We start from the raw sequence: 18,735 nt of genomic DNA, 5'->3' as shown, positions 1-18,735 counted from the left end.
GATGACACGAATTCCCAACATGAGGAATGTGAGAGGTGGTATCAGTACAAATTCTACTGACAGTAAAAGGAAAACAAGGAAATATTATGTACAACTTCATGCCAATAAATTTGACAAATTTTTTTAAAAAGTGAATTTGTAATTAAAACTGCAGAACCGGAAGACTTCATAGGTAAATTCTACCAGATATTTAAGGAAGAAATGAAATCAATTCTACACAAACACTTCTAGAAAATTGAAGAGGAAGATCCTTCCAAATTCATTTTGTGAGACCAGTATTACCCACTTAATAAAACCATGTTTAAGAAATATAAGACAAGAAAACTATACACTAATATCACTCATGAGCATAAATGCAAAAATTCTTAACAAAATGTTAGCAAAGTGAGTCCAGCAATGTATGACAAGGCAAACACATCATGATCAAGTGGAGTTTATCCTAGGAAAGCAAGTTTGGCTTAACATTCAAAAATTGATCAGTGTTATTCACCATATTAACATACTAAAAAGGAAAAACTGTGTGATTATCTCAGTAAATGCAGAAAAAACCCTTGTCAAAATTCAGCATCTGTTCCTGATTTGAAAAAAACAATACCAAAAACCTCCCAGGAAAATAGCAATAGAAAGAAACATCCTCAACTAGATAGGGGAATCTATGAAACACCTATAGTTACTGTCATAAATAGCAGTGAAGGGCTGAGTATGTTCCCCCAACACTGGGAACAAGGCAAGGATATTTGCTCTTACCACTTAATATTCAACACTGTAATGGAGGTTCTAGCCAATTCAGTAAGGCGAGAAAAAGATATTGAAATCTTCCAGATTGGAAGAAAGTAAAATGTCTTCATTTACAGACAACATTACCTTTTATGTAGAAAATCTGTGGAATCTACTTCCCCCTCCACAAAAAATGGCTAGGGGAACTTACAAGCAAGTTAGGCAAAGCTGCAGGATATAAGATCAATACACAAAAAGCATTTCTATTTCTACATACTAGAAATGAAAAATCAAATTTTAAGTTAAAAAACAAAACCATTTATAATTACATTAAAATATTAATATCTAGGTGTGAATCTAACAAAAGATGTGACCTTGGTTTACCCAAAGATTTTTTCAGATATGACACCAAAAGCATGATCTATTAAAGAAAAAAATTGTTCAACTGGACTTCATCAAATGAAGACTCTGCTTTTTGAAAAACACTGTTTAGAGAATAAAAAGACAAGCTATAGACTTGGAGAAAACATTTACAAATCATGTATCTGATAAGAGACTTTTATTAAGAATATATAAAGAACTTTGAAAACTCAATAGTAAGGAAACAACTCAGTAAAAAAAAAAAAAAAAAAAAGGCAAAGAATCTGAATAGATATCTCTCCAAAGAAGATAAATAGATGGCAAATAAGCCCATGAAATATGCTTAACATCTTCAGTCTTTAGGGAAAAGCAAATGGAAATCACAGAGAGATGCCACAATGTACTCATTAGGATGGCCAAAATTAGAAAGACTGACCATGCTATATGGCGTCAAGGATGGGAAGGAACTGGACTCTCATACACTGCCCTTGAAAATGTGAAATTGCACAACCATTGTAGAAAACAGGGGAGGTTTCTTTAAAAGTTAGACTTGCACATGCTAAATGATTCTTCCATTCTACCCCTAGGTATTTACACGAGAGAAATAAAACCGTATGTTCATACAAAGATTTATACACTAATCCATAGCAGCTTTATTTGTAATAGCTAAAAACTGGAAACACCCAAATATCCATCAGTAGTTGAATAGAGAGTTCCGAGGGAGAGACTGTTAAGGGGCACAAAAATTTTTGGTGGTGAAGGATATGTTCACTGCCTTGATTGTGATGATGGTTTCCCAGTTGCATGTATGTGCCAGACATATCGAACTGCATACTGTAAGTATATGCAGCTTATTGTATGTTAAAACTGTATGAAAATAAATCAGAATAAAGCCCAAAAGAAAGTAAGACTCACTATTGGAATTCATACTAGTGGTAAATTCATACTACTGAAAAACTATTATATAAATTAATTATTTTTTAAAATACATCAGTGGACACTTCTTAAAGCAAAGAACCCTTTTGTAAAAGTAATCTTCACCATTGAATACATCTTTTTATGGCACCTAATGGGATATATTGTGTCTCTTAAAGAGGATGTACATCCAGTCTGCTGGGATAATAGCTGCACACTTCCACTTCTCTTCAAGAACTTTTCATGAGCAACAATAGCGTTATGGTGGCCGTGCTTTGTCTTGAAGAGGTGGAGGGCTATTGCAATAGCTGACTGTATCCACTCTTCCCACGTGCAGTTTAGTCCACGTGTTAAATTACGTATTGTGATGAGGTATTTACCCTGCTTGGCATCTTAACCAGACTTCAGCCTAGGAACTTACATGCACTTCATCAAGGGAGCATTGCCAATATGTCAAAATGATTCATTTCCTCTTAACACAGAGCCAAATGAATACTTGCATTGGGACTGACTGTGTGAAAGTTCCCTTTCAGTCAGCTAACAAAATCAGAACTACCACTTTTTAAAGTATATATGTGTTTTGAATGTTTGGGGTGTTCCATTAAAAGACCTAGCTTTGTTTTCATGGAGTAAAAGGATGCGGTAAGTGGAGAGAAGGAAAGTCAGCTATAGAACACGCCCTTCCAAATGTTTTCTGAGCTCACGGTGCTAACCCAACATGAAGACGCTAACGGGCCGTTCTGCTCCTTTCCGCCTGGCCCAGGGCAGCGGTTCCCAGGAGCACAGCGTCCTTACTCAGCATCTCTGACTCATGGAGCCATGGTGACCAGGGCTTGCTTTCTTTCTTTCAGGGTGTGAACGGCATGTCTGTGGATGAGAAGCCTGACTCCCCCATGTATGTATATGAGTCCACAGTCCACTGCACCAACATCCTCCTGGGCCTCAATGACCAGCGCAAAAAGGATATTCTCTGTGACGTGACTCTGATCGTGGAGAGGAAGGAGTTCCGGGCCCACCGGGCTGTGCTGGCCGCATGCAGTGAATACTTCTGGCAGGCGCTGGTTGGACAGACGAAAAATGACTTGGTGGTCAGCTTGCCTGAGGAGGTACAGTCATTTGGTTTGTCCATGTGGTTGCTAACGGAGGCTGATTGGCTTGTAGGCAGTTGGCTGAATAGGACAGAGAAGGTGGACCTTGTGCGTGTCCCCGCTCGGGGGCTGATGATCAAGTCACCCACACATTAGGTTTGTGGCATAGCTGGTTTCTGTTTGATGCACTTAAAGTCTCGGGGGCATGACTCTGAACCTCACCTGCGGCTCACCGTCACTTGTAGTTTCTAGTTCAGTGACTCTTCAGGGTTTGAGTCGTTCGACTGAAGTTTGATGCAGCCCTAGATGTGGGATCTGAATCACTGGGACTGTTGCTATGATTTTTGTCTTTCAAATGCTTGAAGAAACACTTGATTTCCCTTGAGAGTAAAAGAATGAAAGTATTCACAGCACCTTCCTTGCCGGGGAGGTGGGGTGGAGTAAAAGCAAGCGGTAATTTTCTCAGTTAATATAATAAGATTCTAAGAAGTGTAAACTTGCTTTTCTCACCATTGTTGAAAATACCCTACTCAGGTTTCTTAATTACTTAAGGGAGTCCAGTCATTTCTGTATTTGGGGACACTAGTAGTTGGACTTGTTCTGTCCAGAGATGACATTCAGTTGGATGGTTTGAACTCAAAGGATGGGTTTCACAATGTCAAACCATTAAATCCATCACTCTTTGAACTGTGTATACAGTTCCTCTTCTTCCATCATCCTAAGTCCCCTCCATTTTCCTGGTACTGAGGGTAACACTGAGCAGCCTTAAGCTTTGTGTTCGGGGTCAGAATCATTCCCTGTACACCAGCACAGTCTATATTAGGACCACCAACAATGGTTGTGCAGGCTGTGCACTGCACAGCTCCCAGGACTACAACTCACATCCATAGTCTGTACAAAGAGAGCCCAGAGTTGTACGGTGGTCCACAGAACAACTCTTCACAACACCCCTCGGAGACACCAAAGACCCAGTCACCCTGAGGGAGGTGCTAACGGGTACAACTAGCATTAAACACTAGGGGTCACAGCCCCAGTGCTTCTACAGGCCTGACAAATAATATAAATAAGTAAAGCAGGTTGTGCATAAAGAGGTAGGAAGTGGTGGGGCAAGCACGTGCTCCACAGAAAGACATTCATTCAAGTTCAACATAAAAAACAAATAGTCCAACAAGACATGGCAGTCAGCGGAGTCACCAGATCCAGTCTCTTGTTAAGCAATGCCTGCTGTTACCCCTGCAGAGCAAGAGACTGGCCAGCTGACAAAGTGAGGGCTACACAAGGCATTCAGCATTTTCACGTGAATGTTCTTTGTTATGGACCCATGTAAAAGGCTCCATGACTACTCCTCACACTACTGGCAAGTAGATAACGGGAAAGATCCCAATACAGGAGCAAGAGGACAAATCAGTCAAAGATAATGTAATTGAGGCTGGGGTGGGGAGGGAAGCTTCTGTTCCAAGTAATGTGGGAAGACAAAGGAATGGAAGCTACAGTGTGACCAAGTGATCTGAGCTGAATTTTCCTCATCTGCAGTAATGGGTGACTACTTAACCCATCGTTAGGTGAGAGCATAAATATAGCAGTTTATATTTAAACTAGTAGATATTCATCAAAGGCAAGATCCTGTCTTCTTCTCTAGAGGGGCAGCAAGAATGCCTTTTGAATTTCCTTTAACTCTAGAATTCTCTGAAAAGATTTGAAAAATGTCCAGTTATCCAGAATGGTTTCAGGGAGAGGATGGAATTTACAGTTAATTTATTATCTGTATCTGTTTGAGAGCCACCTCGTTTATATGTTTTCTAATGATTAAAAAAAAAAACACAAAAATGTAGATTATATTAAAATATAAGTGATGAATGAAAATCATAATTTATGTAATTGAGTCTCTCTTCCATGACTGCTGGTGCCATCTTGAGACTCCCTGGATTGTGTGCCATCAGCCCTGCCCTGACCCCGGTTAGCTCTGTGATCCTCACCTAGTCACTGAACCTCCCTGGGCCCCAATTCTTACCTGTAAAAACCCGTTAAATCCCTTTTTTGTAGTTTTTTTTAATGGAGGTACCGGGGATTGAACCCAGAACCTCATGCATGCTAAGCATGTGCTCTACCACTGAGGCTATACCCTCCCCCCAAAACCCCTTAAATTCTGAAGTCCTTAAATTATTCATCATAATACAATACCAAAGCAGTAAAACATAACCTAAAAGTTTCTTTTTAGATCAGATCCATAATAATCACTTCTTTCCTTGGCACTGGGCACTCTGTGAAGTAAGAGGAACACTGTATAGATGTCACACAAAAATCTGCTACTTGACCTTTTGGACTGTGTTCCAGTTAAGTGGGAATTTGCTAAGTGTTGATTTTCTTTCTTCCTCATCATGTAAAGTGACTTCTGTCCCTGCATCATCTGTATTTCCAAACCGTTGAAACATTCTAGTTACTCATGTACCTGAAACCTTCAGAAATAACTAGGTACTTTTTTTTCTTCCTATGAAACATGAATTCATATTGTCAGTAACCTAGCTCTAAGTATCTCACTGATGGAGATACCCCAGTGGCATTTTCCTTTGTGGGTCCATAACTGTCTCTGAGGCCTCCTTCCAAGAATGTCTCCCTCTGCTCAGAGCCCCATCCCCTGGCCTCAGGCACCAAGCATTGTTGTCTCTCATGCTGTGTGAACACTGGAAGGTCCTTGCAGGCTCTGTGATCATCGTCGCACTTAGCTCAGTGCATGACTTAAAGAATTTGAATTCAGTGGTGAATAAAGAAACATCCCAAGCACTACCTTGGAAAGTAGCTGCCAGGAACAACTGGCATTTGGTTCATATGATGTAAGAAAAAGCATCTGATTCGCTCCTTGGGAATCTTTAAACTTCATCATTGTCCATCAGCAAATTTAAATCAGCTTCTGGCCCTGCCCAGCTTTGTTCACACTTGGCCCACCTCTATGCGCCTGGCCTCCCAGCCGCAGGGGCTGCCATGGCTGAGTCTGAGAGCTCCTCCTCAGACTACGAAACTTCCAGGTACAAACTGCTGCCCCTCCCACTCCCCTGCTCAGTCAGTTCAGGCCAAACCCAGCTCTGGCCTGCAGCTGCTGTCCACTTGTGCAACTCTTCCCCAAATCCTGACCCCTGATGGGCAACACCATTACCTGCAAAGTAGAGCCAATCCCAGTGCCCAGTGTCACCCTTAACTCAAAAGAGGAGGTGACAAAAATAGAGGCCTCGTCTGGAAATCAAGGAGTGATTGAATTGTCTTGCACTTTTTTTTTCTAAAATGGAATGACAGACAGTCCCTAGGATTTCTATGACTTGAGTGTTGGCTCCTCATTGAAAGGCACATCCAGGAATAGGTGTCAGCCAATAGTAGGAGATAAGGCATTGTCCTCAGTATGTTCATTAAATAATGAAACAGATCATTTAATTTATAATTAGTAAGTGCATTTCATGTCTGGAGGTAAAGAGAAGGTGGTCGATGTGCCTAGTGTGGCAAGGCCATTCTTGCACTGCTCCATAGGGTTAAAGCTGGCTCACAACACCTCCTCAGCTATAGTCATAGAGACCGTTCTAGGCTGGATGTGGGCCAGGCTTGAAGTGGCATCACTGCCATGAGGTTCAGTCTCACGGCATGTCAAGTTGTGAGGGCAGGAAAAGGGTCTTCTTCCTTAGAAGACATGCAGCCCACCATGGGTTTTGCATCAACCCCATTCTGAAGAGCCACTCTGTTCCCTTCCAGACACTAGGGAGGAGCGGCTGAAAGGAGGTTATTGCCGAGGTCTGTTATCACAAAGTCAAAACATAACAACTGTTGGTGAGGATGTGGAGAAAAGGAAACCCTTGTGCGCTGCAGCAGGAATATAAATCGATAGGGCCAATGTGGAAAACAGTATGCAAGTTCATCAAGAAATTAGAAATAGAATTACCATATGATTCAGCATTCCCACTTCTGAGTGTATGTTCAAAGGAAATAAAATCAGTATCTCAAAGAGATATCTGTACCCCCATGTTCATTGTATTATTCACACTAGCCAAGACATGGAAACAGCCTAAATGTCTGTCAGCAGAGGAATAGATAAAGAAAATGTGGTGTACATATAAGCACACCCATACGTACACACAGTGGAATATTATTCAGCATTAAGAAAAGAGGAAATTCTACTACTTGCCACAATATGGATAAACCTGGAGGACATTATGCTAAATGAAATAAGCCAGGCAGAGATAGACAATTATTGCATATTCTCACTTACTTCTGACATCTGAAAAAAAAGAAGTCAAACTCATAGTAACAGAATAAAAGGGTGGTTACCAGAAGCTGGGGGGTAGGGCAAAAGGAGAGATACAGATCAAAAGGTATAAATTTTCAGTTATCAGATGAATAAGTTCTGGAAACATAATGTACAGCATGGTGACTGTAATTAATAATAATGTATTACCTACTTGAAATTTGCTGAGACAGTAGATCTCAAGTGTTCTCACCACACACACACACACACACACACACACAAAGACAACTATAGGAGGTGACAGATATGTTAATTCGTTTATTGTGGTAATCATTTCACAGTGTGCACATATATCAAAACATCACACTGTATACCTTAAATGTGTATAGTTTTCATTTGTCACAAGTAAACAAACAAACAAGAAGGGGAGAAATTATTGCCAAGGCTCCAGCACCTTCCTTTGGGCTGGTCTCCCGTGTTCTCTCTCTAGAAAAGGGGAAGGGCTCGCGCAGGGAATGGCTATAGGGTCGGGGTACATGTGGCTCCTTCAGGTGGACTTCATGCTTTCTGAAGTATCAATATATTTCAGACTTTTGCTCACTCACTTTCTCTGTCTCTTGCTTTCCCTCTATCTCTCACTTTCTCTCTCTCTCCCCACGTTTTGTGACAGATCTTGTTTGTGCAGTGCTAAACAAAAAGGAAAACTGACCCAGAAGGATTCTGCAAAAAACGGAATGTGTTGTTAAGTCTCCACCACAGGGTGCAATAAAGGATGTTCCTGCCGTGGTTCTGCCAGGCACAGGGGCCAACAAGGAAATGATGGAATCTTCTTGTCTGAAAGTTTTTAGAGGATATGAAAGCTGTTAATGTCTCTGGGATGGCTTAGGTCCAGTCTTTTAAAGAAGCAATGAGACAGTCATGATTATCTTTGGACAGTCCTTTCAGATGCAGTACTACAGAAAGTGCTCAAGGCTACCATGCAGGATGCCAACGGCAGTCCGAGCCTGAGTGTAGCTCTGAGGGGAGGGGAGGTTTGGTGGTAAGTAGTGGGTGAGGTCTTTGGGAAGGGGCATGACCAGGATGAGAAGAGTAAAGCACTCCTCAACCCCAAAGCACAGAGCCAGCCTTTTGGCATCCCTCGTTTATCGCCTAGACAGGACTCTGCAGAAGAATAGGCAAATTTTAGTAACTGAGGAGCCTCAGCCATGAGGAGCTGGGAAAACCACCACCAGGACCTTGGCACTAACTGCATATGGGGTCTTGAGCAAGCCAATCGACCTCTTTGAGCTTTCCTCATTCATTCATTGATTCATTCATTCAACAAATATGTGTCAAAAGTCTGTACCAGGAGGCACTGTTCTAGGTGCCGGATGAACCTAGTGAACAAAACAGAGCTTACATTCCAGCGGGAAGAGAAGGAGGAGAGACAGAAAATAAATACAACATGTACTTTGTTAGATGCACTTGAAGAAAATAAAACAGAGAAGGGGGTTAAGGAACAGGGTACAGGTGTGGCAGTTTTAAAGAGGGTGTGCAAGAAAGGCCTGTTGGGGAGATGACTTTTGAGTAGAGACTGAAGGAGGAGAGAGAGACAGCCATGCTGACATCTGGGGGAAGAGTGACCTAGGCAGACGGCCTAGCAAGGAAGAGGCCCTGGGGCTGGAGTGGGCCTGGCCTGTGTGACACACGACAACAATCAGAACAAGGGGTAGATGGGAGGAGGCACGTCAGAGAAGTGTGGGGGCCACGCTGGGCACCTTGTGAACATGTTACCTTTCCTCAGAATGAGCTGGGAGGCCATTGGAGGGTTTCTCAGGAAAAGATCATTTTGACTGCTTTGGGAAAATAGATTGAAAAACGGCAAGGGCAGAAGCAGGGCAGACACTTAAGATGCTAAAGCAGCAAACCAGGCATGACCTGATGACCTAGACCAGGGCGATGGTGCTGGGGTGGCGATCAGTGGCAGATTCTGGTAACATTCTGAACGCAGAGCTTATGGGATTTTCTTTTAGATTGGATATAAGATGGAAGAGAAAGAAATAAGTTAAATAGCACTTTGGGGCCTAAGCTGTTGGAAGTATGGAGTTGCCAGTATCTGAGACTGGTGAAAGCTGAGGGAAATAGGTTTGAGATGGTAGGGGATAGGATAGGATTAGCAGTTCTCTTTTGTGTATATTAACTTTGAGTTGCCTGTTAACACCTAAGTAGAGACGTTTATTACACAATAGGGTATACATGGCTGAAATTCATGGGAGAAATCAAGCCTGGAGATAGAAATTTTAATACCAGGGTATTGGGAGTATTGAATGCCATGAGGCTGGATACAAATACCAAGTGAATAAGTGTAGATAGGAAAAAAAAAAAAAGAGGTCTTAGGATTGATCCTTGGGTCTTTCCAGAATTAAGAGGTCAGGGAGATAAAGAGGAGGCAGCAGTGTCAACCAAAAAGGAGCAACTATTGAAGTAGAAGGAAAAGCAAAAAAACAAAAAAACAAAACAAAACAAAACAAAAAACTACTGCGTTGGAAGCCAGGTAAAGAAAGTATCTCAAGGTGGAGAGAGTGATCAGCTATGTCAAAGGATGCAGATAGTCAGTTAAGATGAAGGCTGAAAATTGACCACCAGCAATTTGAAAGCCATTTGTGATTTCATCGAGCACCTTAGAGGAGCAATAGGAAGGAAAATCAATTGGGTTGTGTTCTAGAGAGAATGAGAAGAGAGAGTTGAAGAAGATGATGTAGGCTACATTTTTGAGGCCTTTTGAGTTAAAGAGAACAGAGGGGTGAACCAATAGCTAGAGGGAAATCAAGTCAAAAGAGGCTTCATTTGGGTTTCTGTTTTAAGTAGGAAGAAATTCCAGCCCATTGCCCTCCATAGTAAAGATGATCAGAAATCACCCATATTCAATTTTCCTCTCCTTCCTGGACACACAGGATGGTCCCATTTACAGTCAGGTGTGCTGTGTAACTAGATCCAGCCAATAAACTGGAAGTGGGAGTCAGGTGTCACTTCTGGCTTGAGGCACTTAAAAGTTAAGCATGAGTTCTTCGTGTTCTTTTGCATCCATGTAACTGGTGTCAGAGAACTCCTAGGTGGTGGAACCGCAACCCTGATTCTTGAGTCACTGTTGGAGAAGAGCCATCTGACTCAAATCAGACTCTGACATGAGTGAAGAATAAACTTTTATGTTAAGCCATTAAAATTTGGTGTTTATTCGTTTGCACAGCAGAGGCCATCCTGACTCATACTTGGTGATGGGAAAGTTCCAAAAGAAAGAGAAAGCTTGCTGATACAGGAGACAGAAGGCCAGTAGCTAACAGAAAGCTCTTGAGTACTTGAGAAAAGGTAGGATCTACTGACCAGGTGGGCAGACTCAACTGAGCAAGGCTCATCCTTTGGGCAGATGGTGGAGTTGGATTGGATGGTCTCTGGAGTCCTAGCCTGTGCTGCAGGTTTATGGTCTATGAACTTTTCTAGGTTCCTGCTGGAGGGAGAGAAAAAACCCTGCAGGTCAGAAAGTGAAGAGAGATGTTTGGATTGAGAGGTAGGGAAAGGCCATGGAGATGGGAAGCAGACTGGTCTGGATAGGAGAGAATCATCCGACTTCAGAAGAGGAGTGAGCTCACTTGTCTTATTTTTGTTTGTGAATCCTGACTTTGCAGAAATGGTTTTACAGGAGTTGACGGGAAATGACAATTCAAGAGCTGTTGAACCACTGGGCTGTTTGATAACCTAGAACACAGGCAGATTGTAGTCAAGATGCAGACCATTGCTCTCTAACTGTTTCAGAAGGTTTTAGGACCTTGAAAGAAATTATTAAAATCATTTCACAACCTGGATATGCCAGGAGTAACAACACTGGTTACCAGCTTTACTTGCAGGGCTGCTGTTCAGATTAACGACACGTGATAAGTTAAACTTCTTGGAAGAATGGTGCTATATAAATAGTAGGTGTTATTATTCCCATAAAAGGAAAACAGAGTCTTCTCTGATGAAATGGCTCTTACCTCAGAATCCTCATTAAAAGCTATGGTGCAATTTTCCAAGTTGCGTTAGTGAGACTTGGCAGCAGATGAAGGAAAAAAAAAAAAAGCAAATAAATAATAAGTCAGAATATCCCAGGTAACTACTTGCTGGCAAATAAGAAGTTTTCAAGTCCTGGGATTGCGCTGATAATTTTGAACTGCCTAAAGGCAAAGCTTATTTATAGTAACGCAAAGGTGACTTCCAGCTCTGAAATCTGGGCCACAGGCTCGGATAGGGGTGCAATAAAGCAAAGCCATGAAAAGGGAAGCTAATACTATTGTGATTCCATCTCTGAAGGCTGCTCAGTGCTGCTGATACAGAGGGAGGGAAGTCTGGTTTAAAGATAGCCGCAGCAATAGCTAATTTTAAAACTGAAATATATAAGCTATTTCCAAACCTCTTACATTTTTCTAAATCCTGAGGCCAGTAAGTCCTATTTAAGGAACTTATGCAGAGATGTGTTCCTCTTTTGGCCCAGTAGAAGGAGTTGAGTAGACAAAAACTAAGACCTGTCTAAAAATTATTTTTAAGTGACCTGATTTCAAAGGCAGTTTTAAGGGTTTCTTTCACTATACCTATTTGTCCCTGTGTAATGCAGGATGACCACAGTAAGCAACATTTTAAAATGGATTCATGACAAAGCCTTTGACAGTAAAGTTGTTTGCATTAAATTTTATAAAAGCAGTTACCAATGTATCTGTTCGTTCTGAAACTCTTCTCGATGTATGAATTAAATGTCCCTTATGCTTCTTTCTTTCCCCTGTTATGGAATCTCTTAGCTATTTCAATTAAAATTAGTAATAGCTTTAAAGACAAAGTTCAGAGCCGTAAAGTTCCTCACTTGAGCGGTAATCATAAGTATTATTTTGTCGTATTTAATCATAGAACCTGGGCCTTTAACAGGGTACTTAATTAAACTTTTAATTCATGATAAGAAGTTAAATAGCACTTGGGAGAGTTTTTAAAAATTATTTCACTTCCCAGCCAGATTACAAAAAAAAAAAAAAAAGTGTGATAGACATAATGGCTGTCAGCCAAGGGTACATTGTAGGTCATGCCAACATGAGCTGGCAGCAAGCCATGGTCCAATTAGCATGGCTTCGTCGATGCAGAGTAATCACTCTTGAGTACATGGCTGAGTCACTCATGATGTAGTGGTACTTCACTTGAGCCAGTGCTTCTCAGAATAGGTTTCTTGTTCGCTGTTATTACCTGCCCTACTTTGCCAATAAAAAGCGCAGGACCATTTAGGCTGAAAGCTGAACAGAAGAGAAACATTGATTATAGATCTCATTTCTCTTTGCTTCCTGAAAACTGAGATTGCAATTAAACAGTGAAAGCATGGTGTATTTTTTAAATGAGTTACAAGAAAATACAGTCTCCACACCAAAATACTCAGAGCTAGGATCCAAGAGTCGGTTTTTATTTTGTCTTTTCTTTGGCAGCGCTAACACTTGGCACAAATGTGAGGATATCAGCAAAGTTACCTAATAATCTTAATGGGTTCGCATTCCATTCAAAAACTTGGAATGTCCCCAGACTGCTTCAGGTTTCACTCTATTGTTGGGGTGTCCATGACATTTCTGGAGGGTGTGCGGTTTTATAGACGCAGACAGCTTTTTTGAAAGGGACCCTTTTTATGGTGAGAACACCTGGAATCTTGGTTGGACAAGCTGTAAAGCAGGAAATTGATTCAGGAATTCCTTAATAAAAGGGATCATATCCAGGTGCTGGAGTGGTGTGTGGCTGTCTGTAGTAAAGGCTGTTCTTAGAAGCACAAAGAAAGTAAAATAATTGTTGGCACTCATCAGTTAATCCCTTTCTGTTTATTTCCTTGTTTGTTTGGGTTCTTAACCAAATCACAGGCCAAAGGTTTGGGTTGTTTTTGTTTTCAGGAGTGGAGCAATTAAATAATTGCACTTTTGGTTTCCAGAGATTTCAGAAGTGTTTTTTTCTCCATTAACTTGGGGCGCATAGTAAAATCTCTCGCTTTGCCGTAGACTCCTACAATATGTTGACAGTCTCTCTCACTGACATTAGCACCACTTTCAAGCTTGCTGGTGATGCAGTGAGCTTTACTGTCTGAGATGGACTTCTGTGTGCAGAAGGCAAAGGCTGTGTGTGAAAAAGTGAAGGCGTTCAGCACCCTGGGTGGGATGGAGCCAGGCCTCCGATGTGAACACATTTTTGGACTGATTGGCAGCAGAGAGAAATACTGGCAGCTGTTTCCAAGCAAGCCAGAAAGATAGCCCGGGGGTGAAAAAAAAAATGCTGGGATTTAGCCAACAAAAGATTCCTGCATTTAGAAGAAAATCAAAGGAAGGATACAGAAGGTCATGATCACAGGCCTCCAGCTTGCTGAAGGAACAGCTATTTCATTTTATCTTCTGCTGTATAAAAGGGAGTATTAAATGTTGTTGCTACTCATTTTTTCCTGTACTATTCATTTTTTCTCCTGATTTCTTTATTCCTGAGTCTTCACTGTTGTTTTGTTGATTTCTTTATTTTTTTTTAATTCTCTGTATGCAAAACCAAATAACAGATTATTCTTCCTCAGAGTGGTATAAGGGTGATGTTATTCACAGAGGTGGCATCAGCAAACAGAAGTGAGTAGAATGAGGCAGGTCTTGGAGAGCTGGCCCCACGCATGTGTGGCAAGCCGTGCCAAGTGAAGTGGGTTGGAATGGACTTATGTGTGAAGATCACTTCAAAGTTCTGCCCAGAGAAGCCCTCTGACACCTCACAACTTATGATTCTTGCTTTATTCATTGCTAAAAGAGAGAGTGGGAAGGCAGGGAAGTTCCTAAAAGGCCAGGAAAACATCTGCTGAAAGATGAGACCCTCAAGGATCTTGCCGTGTAAAGATGAGCACTCTGGTACCACAGGAGACACGTTCACGTTTGCACTGTCATTCTTCCTTCCCGATAAACACCTTAGACTATGTGCGGCTATTCTTTCTGCCAAGTAGAGCTGTAATAGCCCAGGAGTGGAATTGTACCCTACAAATAGGAAAAGTGGGGAGATTAAAAACATGGACCACCAGGATTCAAGGGTAAGAAGTATGCAGGCTTCTAAGAGAAGATATTCGAAGCACACCTTTTGTAACTCTGAGGATTTTAGGGGGTGACTCAAATCCATCGGAATTTCATGGAGAGAAATGTGATGACCTTTCAAAGTTCCGTTTGTAACAGTCTCTCCCTGCCTCCTGTTTGAGGCTGTTACCGGTAGATGTCGACCAGATGTTCTCACTCACTAACAGAAGAAATAGTACCCCGGCTATGTGTGAGGGATTTCAGCTATATTAAAGGAGAATTTTATAACAGGGCAAGATGCTCGATACTGGGGTAGAGTAGAAACAAATGGAGGAGATGTGTGTGTGTGTGTGTTTAAAGGACAAGGGGGTCAAAAAGGACAAGATGGCTTAAGTATAGCACAATCTAGAAGCAGAGGAATGGAGCACATGATCCCTTCTTAGACCATTTCTTTTGGGGGGGTTAACTTAGAAATGTAAAACAAGACCATCTCCGAAGAGCTTACAGTAGAGCTGAAGAATCAACTCAAGGGGGAACAATTCAAGGGCACTTGTTGTAGAGGCCGAGTTGTGCTGGCCATTGTTTGTGCCACAGAGGACCCTATGGGAGGAGGATGGGATTTTCCTTCCACCACCTACGACCAGTAGTTAGAGGATTATTCAGTCCGACCTCCTTAGGGAATGAGTGGGGAGAGAGTCTCCAGGAGAGGACACCGGAGTGACAAGGGTCCCGAAAGAAGCCCTCACAGGGCCTTGAGAAGCCAGCCTGATCAGGGCCTCTGATCAGCACAAATGGTAGGTTTGGGGGAATAATTCAAAATATGGTCAGATTCCAAGGGGCCTTCCTATGAAAGAAAAAAGTTTAGACAAAAGAATTTAGCTTTGATTGAGTAAGCAATCAGAATTCACTGAAATGTCGTAAGCCAAAAAGTGATGTGATGAAGAAGAATTCAAGGAATAACTGTCTAGCAGTGGAATGTCTGATGTGTGGAACCACAAACTACTCCAAACAGAAGGCACGGCCAGGAGGCTCACCCTGGTCCTAGCATGGGCTGATGAGGATATGTGCTGGGTGAGGAACTGGGGATCCTGAAAATTGGGTGTGGGGCTCATAGTGGGGAAAGAAGCCATCACGCTTTGATATTTATCTCTAGTGCTTTATGTGTACACAAGGCACTGAGAGTGCAAAGCTGAAGATACAGATATGAGGAACACGGGCCCAGAGATGGTGGCTGCAACCACTGCAAATTGCCGATCCCTCTGAGAAAAGAGAAGAGAAAAAGGGGCAGGAGCTGAGACTGAGCTCCTACACTCAGACTTCCATTGCTGGTTCCTCTACTACAAACAAGGTCTACTCTGGACTGCATGCTTTAAGTCTATCTTCATGTATTAAGGAAATATTTAAGCCCCAAAAATGTATCAGACTAAGGATACATATAGAGGTGCTCCCTAAGTTCCCTTGTAAGAAGTATGCCTCCCAAGGGATAAGCATAAGCCTTACTTTTACAGATGGATGCGAGGACCTGTAAGGAGTTACTGAATTCCTAGAGGACAAAGCCTCTAGAATTACCTCAAGGGTATTTGTAATCCAGTGCTACGTATTTTTAAATGCCAGGAACAGATTCAGGCAAAGGTGATCATAAACCATTATGATGAATGTGTGATGGGCATTAGTATAGTACCAAAGCAACACACACAGACACAAAGGAATAACACATGCAGTCTCTTCACACAAACTCTAGGACAATCCAGGCATCACCTCTGGTAAGTCAACTAGGTGCTAAATGTCTTCTGATGATGTTCATGAAACACACACCCCTTCCAATGGTGTGTTCAGTGTGTAACTTGACCTCATAAAGCCTCCAGATAGAATTTCAAGTTAGAGGAGAACCAGTGATTAGAAAAACAAGCTTAACAACACCATAAGGGAGCAACAGGGCAAATCTAGAGGGTGGGACATTCTGCGGGACACGTAACAGCCTGATTTCTTCAATAAGTCAATGTTGTAAAAATGGGACTAGGCTAAATTAAAAACCAGATGCAGTATATGGTCCTGCATATAGTTACTCATTTGGATGAACCAGTTATTAAAGGACTTTGGAGAGGAAATCAGAGAAATCCAAATGTGGCCTGAGTATTAGAGGAAATTTTCCTGAAATGGAAGGGTGGTGATCATTGGAAAAGGCAGGAATAATCTGCCCAGTCTGATCTTGGTTTGATTAAAAAAATACAAATGTGAGTGAATGAGTATGTGTGTGTGTGTGTGTGTGTGTGTGTGTGTGTGTGTGTGTGTGTGTGTGTGTAAAGAAGGAGCCAAAGGGATGTGTGCTGAAGTGTTAAGAGTGGTGACCTGTGAATGAGGGGAATGTGATGGGTTTTGTTTTGCTTGTCTGCATTTTCCCATTTCCTACAGTGTACATTATTACATTTCTGTAATAGTGAAAAGGTTATTTGAACAGTTGAGTGGCTAGAAGGGAAGGAGGGAGTGAAGATCAGGTGGAATATGGAGCACCATACTGGAAAAAATACAAGTCTGCAGTATGGCATTTCGTGTGATTTCGGAAGTTCCGTAGGCCTCATCAATTTTCTCTGCAGGAGCACCAGTGCTGCGCCAATGCCCCCTGGTCCCTTCCTTCCAGGTCAGAACCCTCCATTCTTCTGAGTCTAGAGTCCTTAACTTGGACCAAATGAACTTGCCCTCACAGTCTCAGTGGTTACATGAAAATCAACCCAAAAAAGGCAGTAAAGGGAATAGATTTCTTCTAGTTCCTTCTATTAAAAGTTTAAGACCTTTTTTCATATTTAAATTTAACTTGATCATTGAAACCTACAGATGCCCTTCCTTCCTGTATGTTCTCTAGAGTTACATCTCTGAAAATTATTCATGTTATTTTCAGTGAAAATAGCTCAGATAGTTTCCAAGTCTCTGACCCTGTGCATCCCCAAAGAGAGAAAGAAATCTTCACCATCTAATCACATTTCATACAACTATGAAGGAAGTAGTGGATGTGGAGAGTATCTCCTTTCCTGTTACCCTGGTCTACAGGTGCTGAAATTGAAGACAAGCAAAGTCCTTTCATAGGTATGTTCAAAAGTGTATAAATAACTACAAATGTATGTTCTGGCTCTGGTTATACATAGAATATCTCCAGGTAGTTGCTCTTTCAAGGATGCGTCAGAATGTTCCGTCCAAAGGATGTCTTTCTATTAATCAGCTGAATGATGACATTTTTAAAAACCCAGAGTAAAAGAGGCTGCTTCCCTCCTCAACTGGGCTTTGTTAAATCCTGGACCCATGGGTGTCCTGGGAACTTGTGCTACTTCCCTCCCTCTCCACATTTCCCCTGCATTGGAGGGGCCTTGCAGGAGTGAGGTGGATTCCCTCCATCATGCTTGAAGTCTGGAAGAAGATAACTGACACGTGTGTGATTGAGATTCCAGAAGCGGGAGTCAAAATAGGAAGTGATGCTCTGGTGGATCTGCACCTGTAAGGCTCACACTGGTGTTTAAAACGCCTTAATGCAGACTGCTTCCTACTCTGTGGTCAGTGGAAAGCTGATTGCTCCCTACTTCCACCTCAGGAACCTCCAGAAATGCTTTTTTTAAAAACAATTTTTTTAAAGGTGATCTCTTAAATCAATCTTTAGCTTGTTTTAATTGGAAATCTATAGTATTAATCTCTTCTAATACCCATATATTAGTCTGCTCCAGCTGCCATTACAAAATACCACAAGACTATGTGGCATAAACAACAAAAATGTATTTTCTCATAGTTGTGGAGGCTAAAAGTCCAAGTTTGGTTTCTCCTAAGGCCTCTCCCCTTGGTTTGCAGACGGCCGCCTTCCCACTGTCCTCACATGGGCTTTCGTCTGTACACGGAGAAAGAGAACGCCTGTGTCTCTGCCTCTAACAAGGACACCAGTTTTGTCGGCTCATGGCCTGACCCTTATGACCTCATGTAACCTTAATTACCTCCTTAAAGGCTTATCTCCAATGGGGGTGGGGGCTTCAACATATGAATTTGGGGAGACACAATTCAGTTCATAATGACCTACTAAAAGATAATGGGTTTATACAAGTAACAAAACAACATATGTGCAAGATTTTCCATATATATACAACAACACAACCGCTTACTGTGCAGCCATATGGATGAAAAAAAGATCTCCATGAACTGATATGGAGTAATTTCCAGGATATATTTAAAAGGCAGAAACAAGATGCAGAAGAGTACATACACTAGATAGAGAATGTTTCCTTTTGATCAAGAAGCAAGAGGAAATACAAATGTATTTATAATGCATATGTAAAAGTATACACACATTTGCATATTTTGTTAAAAGAAACACAGGAAAGATAAGCAAAAAACTATG

General features: G+C 41.7%; 1 protein-coding gene across 6 annotated transcripts in view; it reads left to right on the top strand.

The window, feature by feature from the left end:
- The window catches only part of BACH2 (BTB domain and CNC homolog 2), a 322,272-nt gene that overhangs the window by 244,616 nt on the left and 58,921 nt on the right, over positions 1-18,735 (top strand). For all 6 annotated transcript variants that reach the window (XM_032484598.1, XM_032484601.1, XM_032484600.1 and 3 more), the window contains one exon: positions 2,844-3,098. In XM_032484598.1, coding sequence (XP_032340489.1) covers positions 2,856-3,098 — 243 coding nt within the window. In that variant the 5' untranslated portion in view covers positions 2,844-2,855. The remainder of the gene's footprint in view (positions 1-2,843; positions 3,099-18,735) is intronic.

Source organism: Camelus ferus, chromosome 8, assembly GCF_009834535.1.
Source record: "Camelus ferus isolate YT-003-E chromosome 8, BCGSAC_Cfer_1.0, whole genome shotgun sequence".
In the NCBI taxonomy this organism is placed as follows: domain Eukaryota; kingdom Metazoa; phylum Chordata; class Mammalia; order Artiodactyla; family Camelidae; genus Camelus; species Camelus ferus.
Note: the sequence above shows the minus strand (reverse complement) of the source record. Positions and strands in the feature narration are given on the sequence as shown.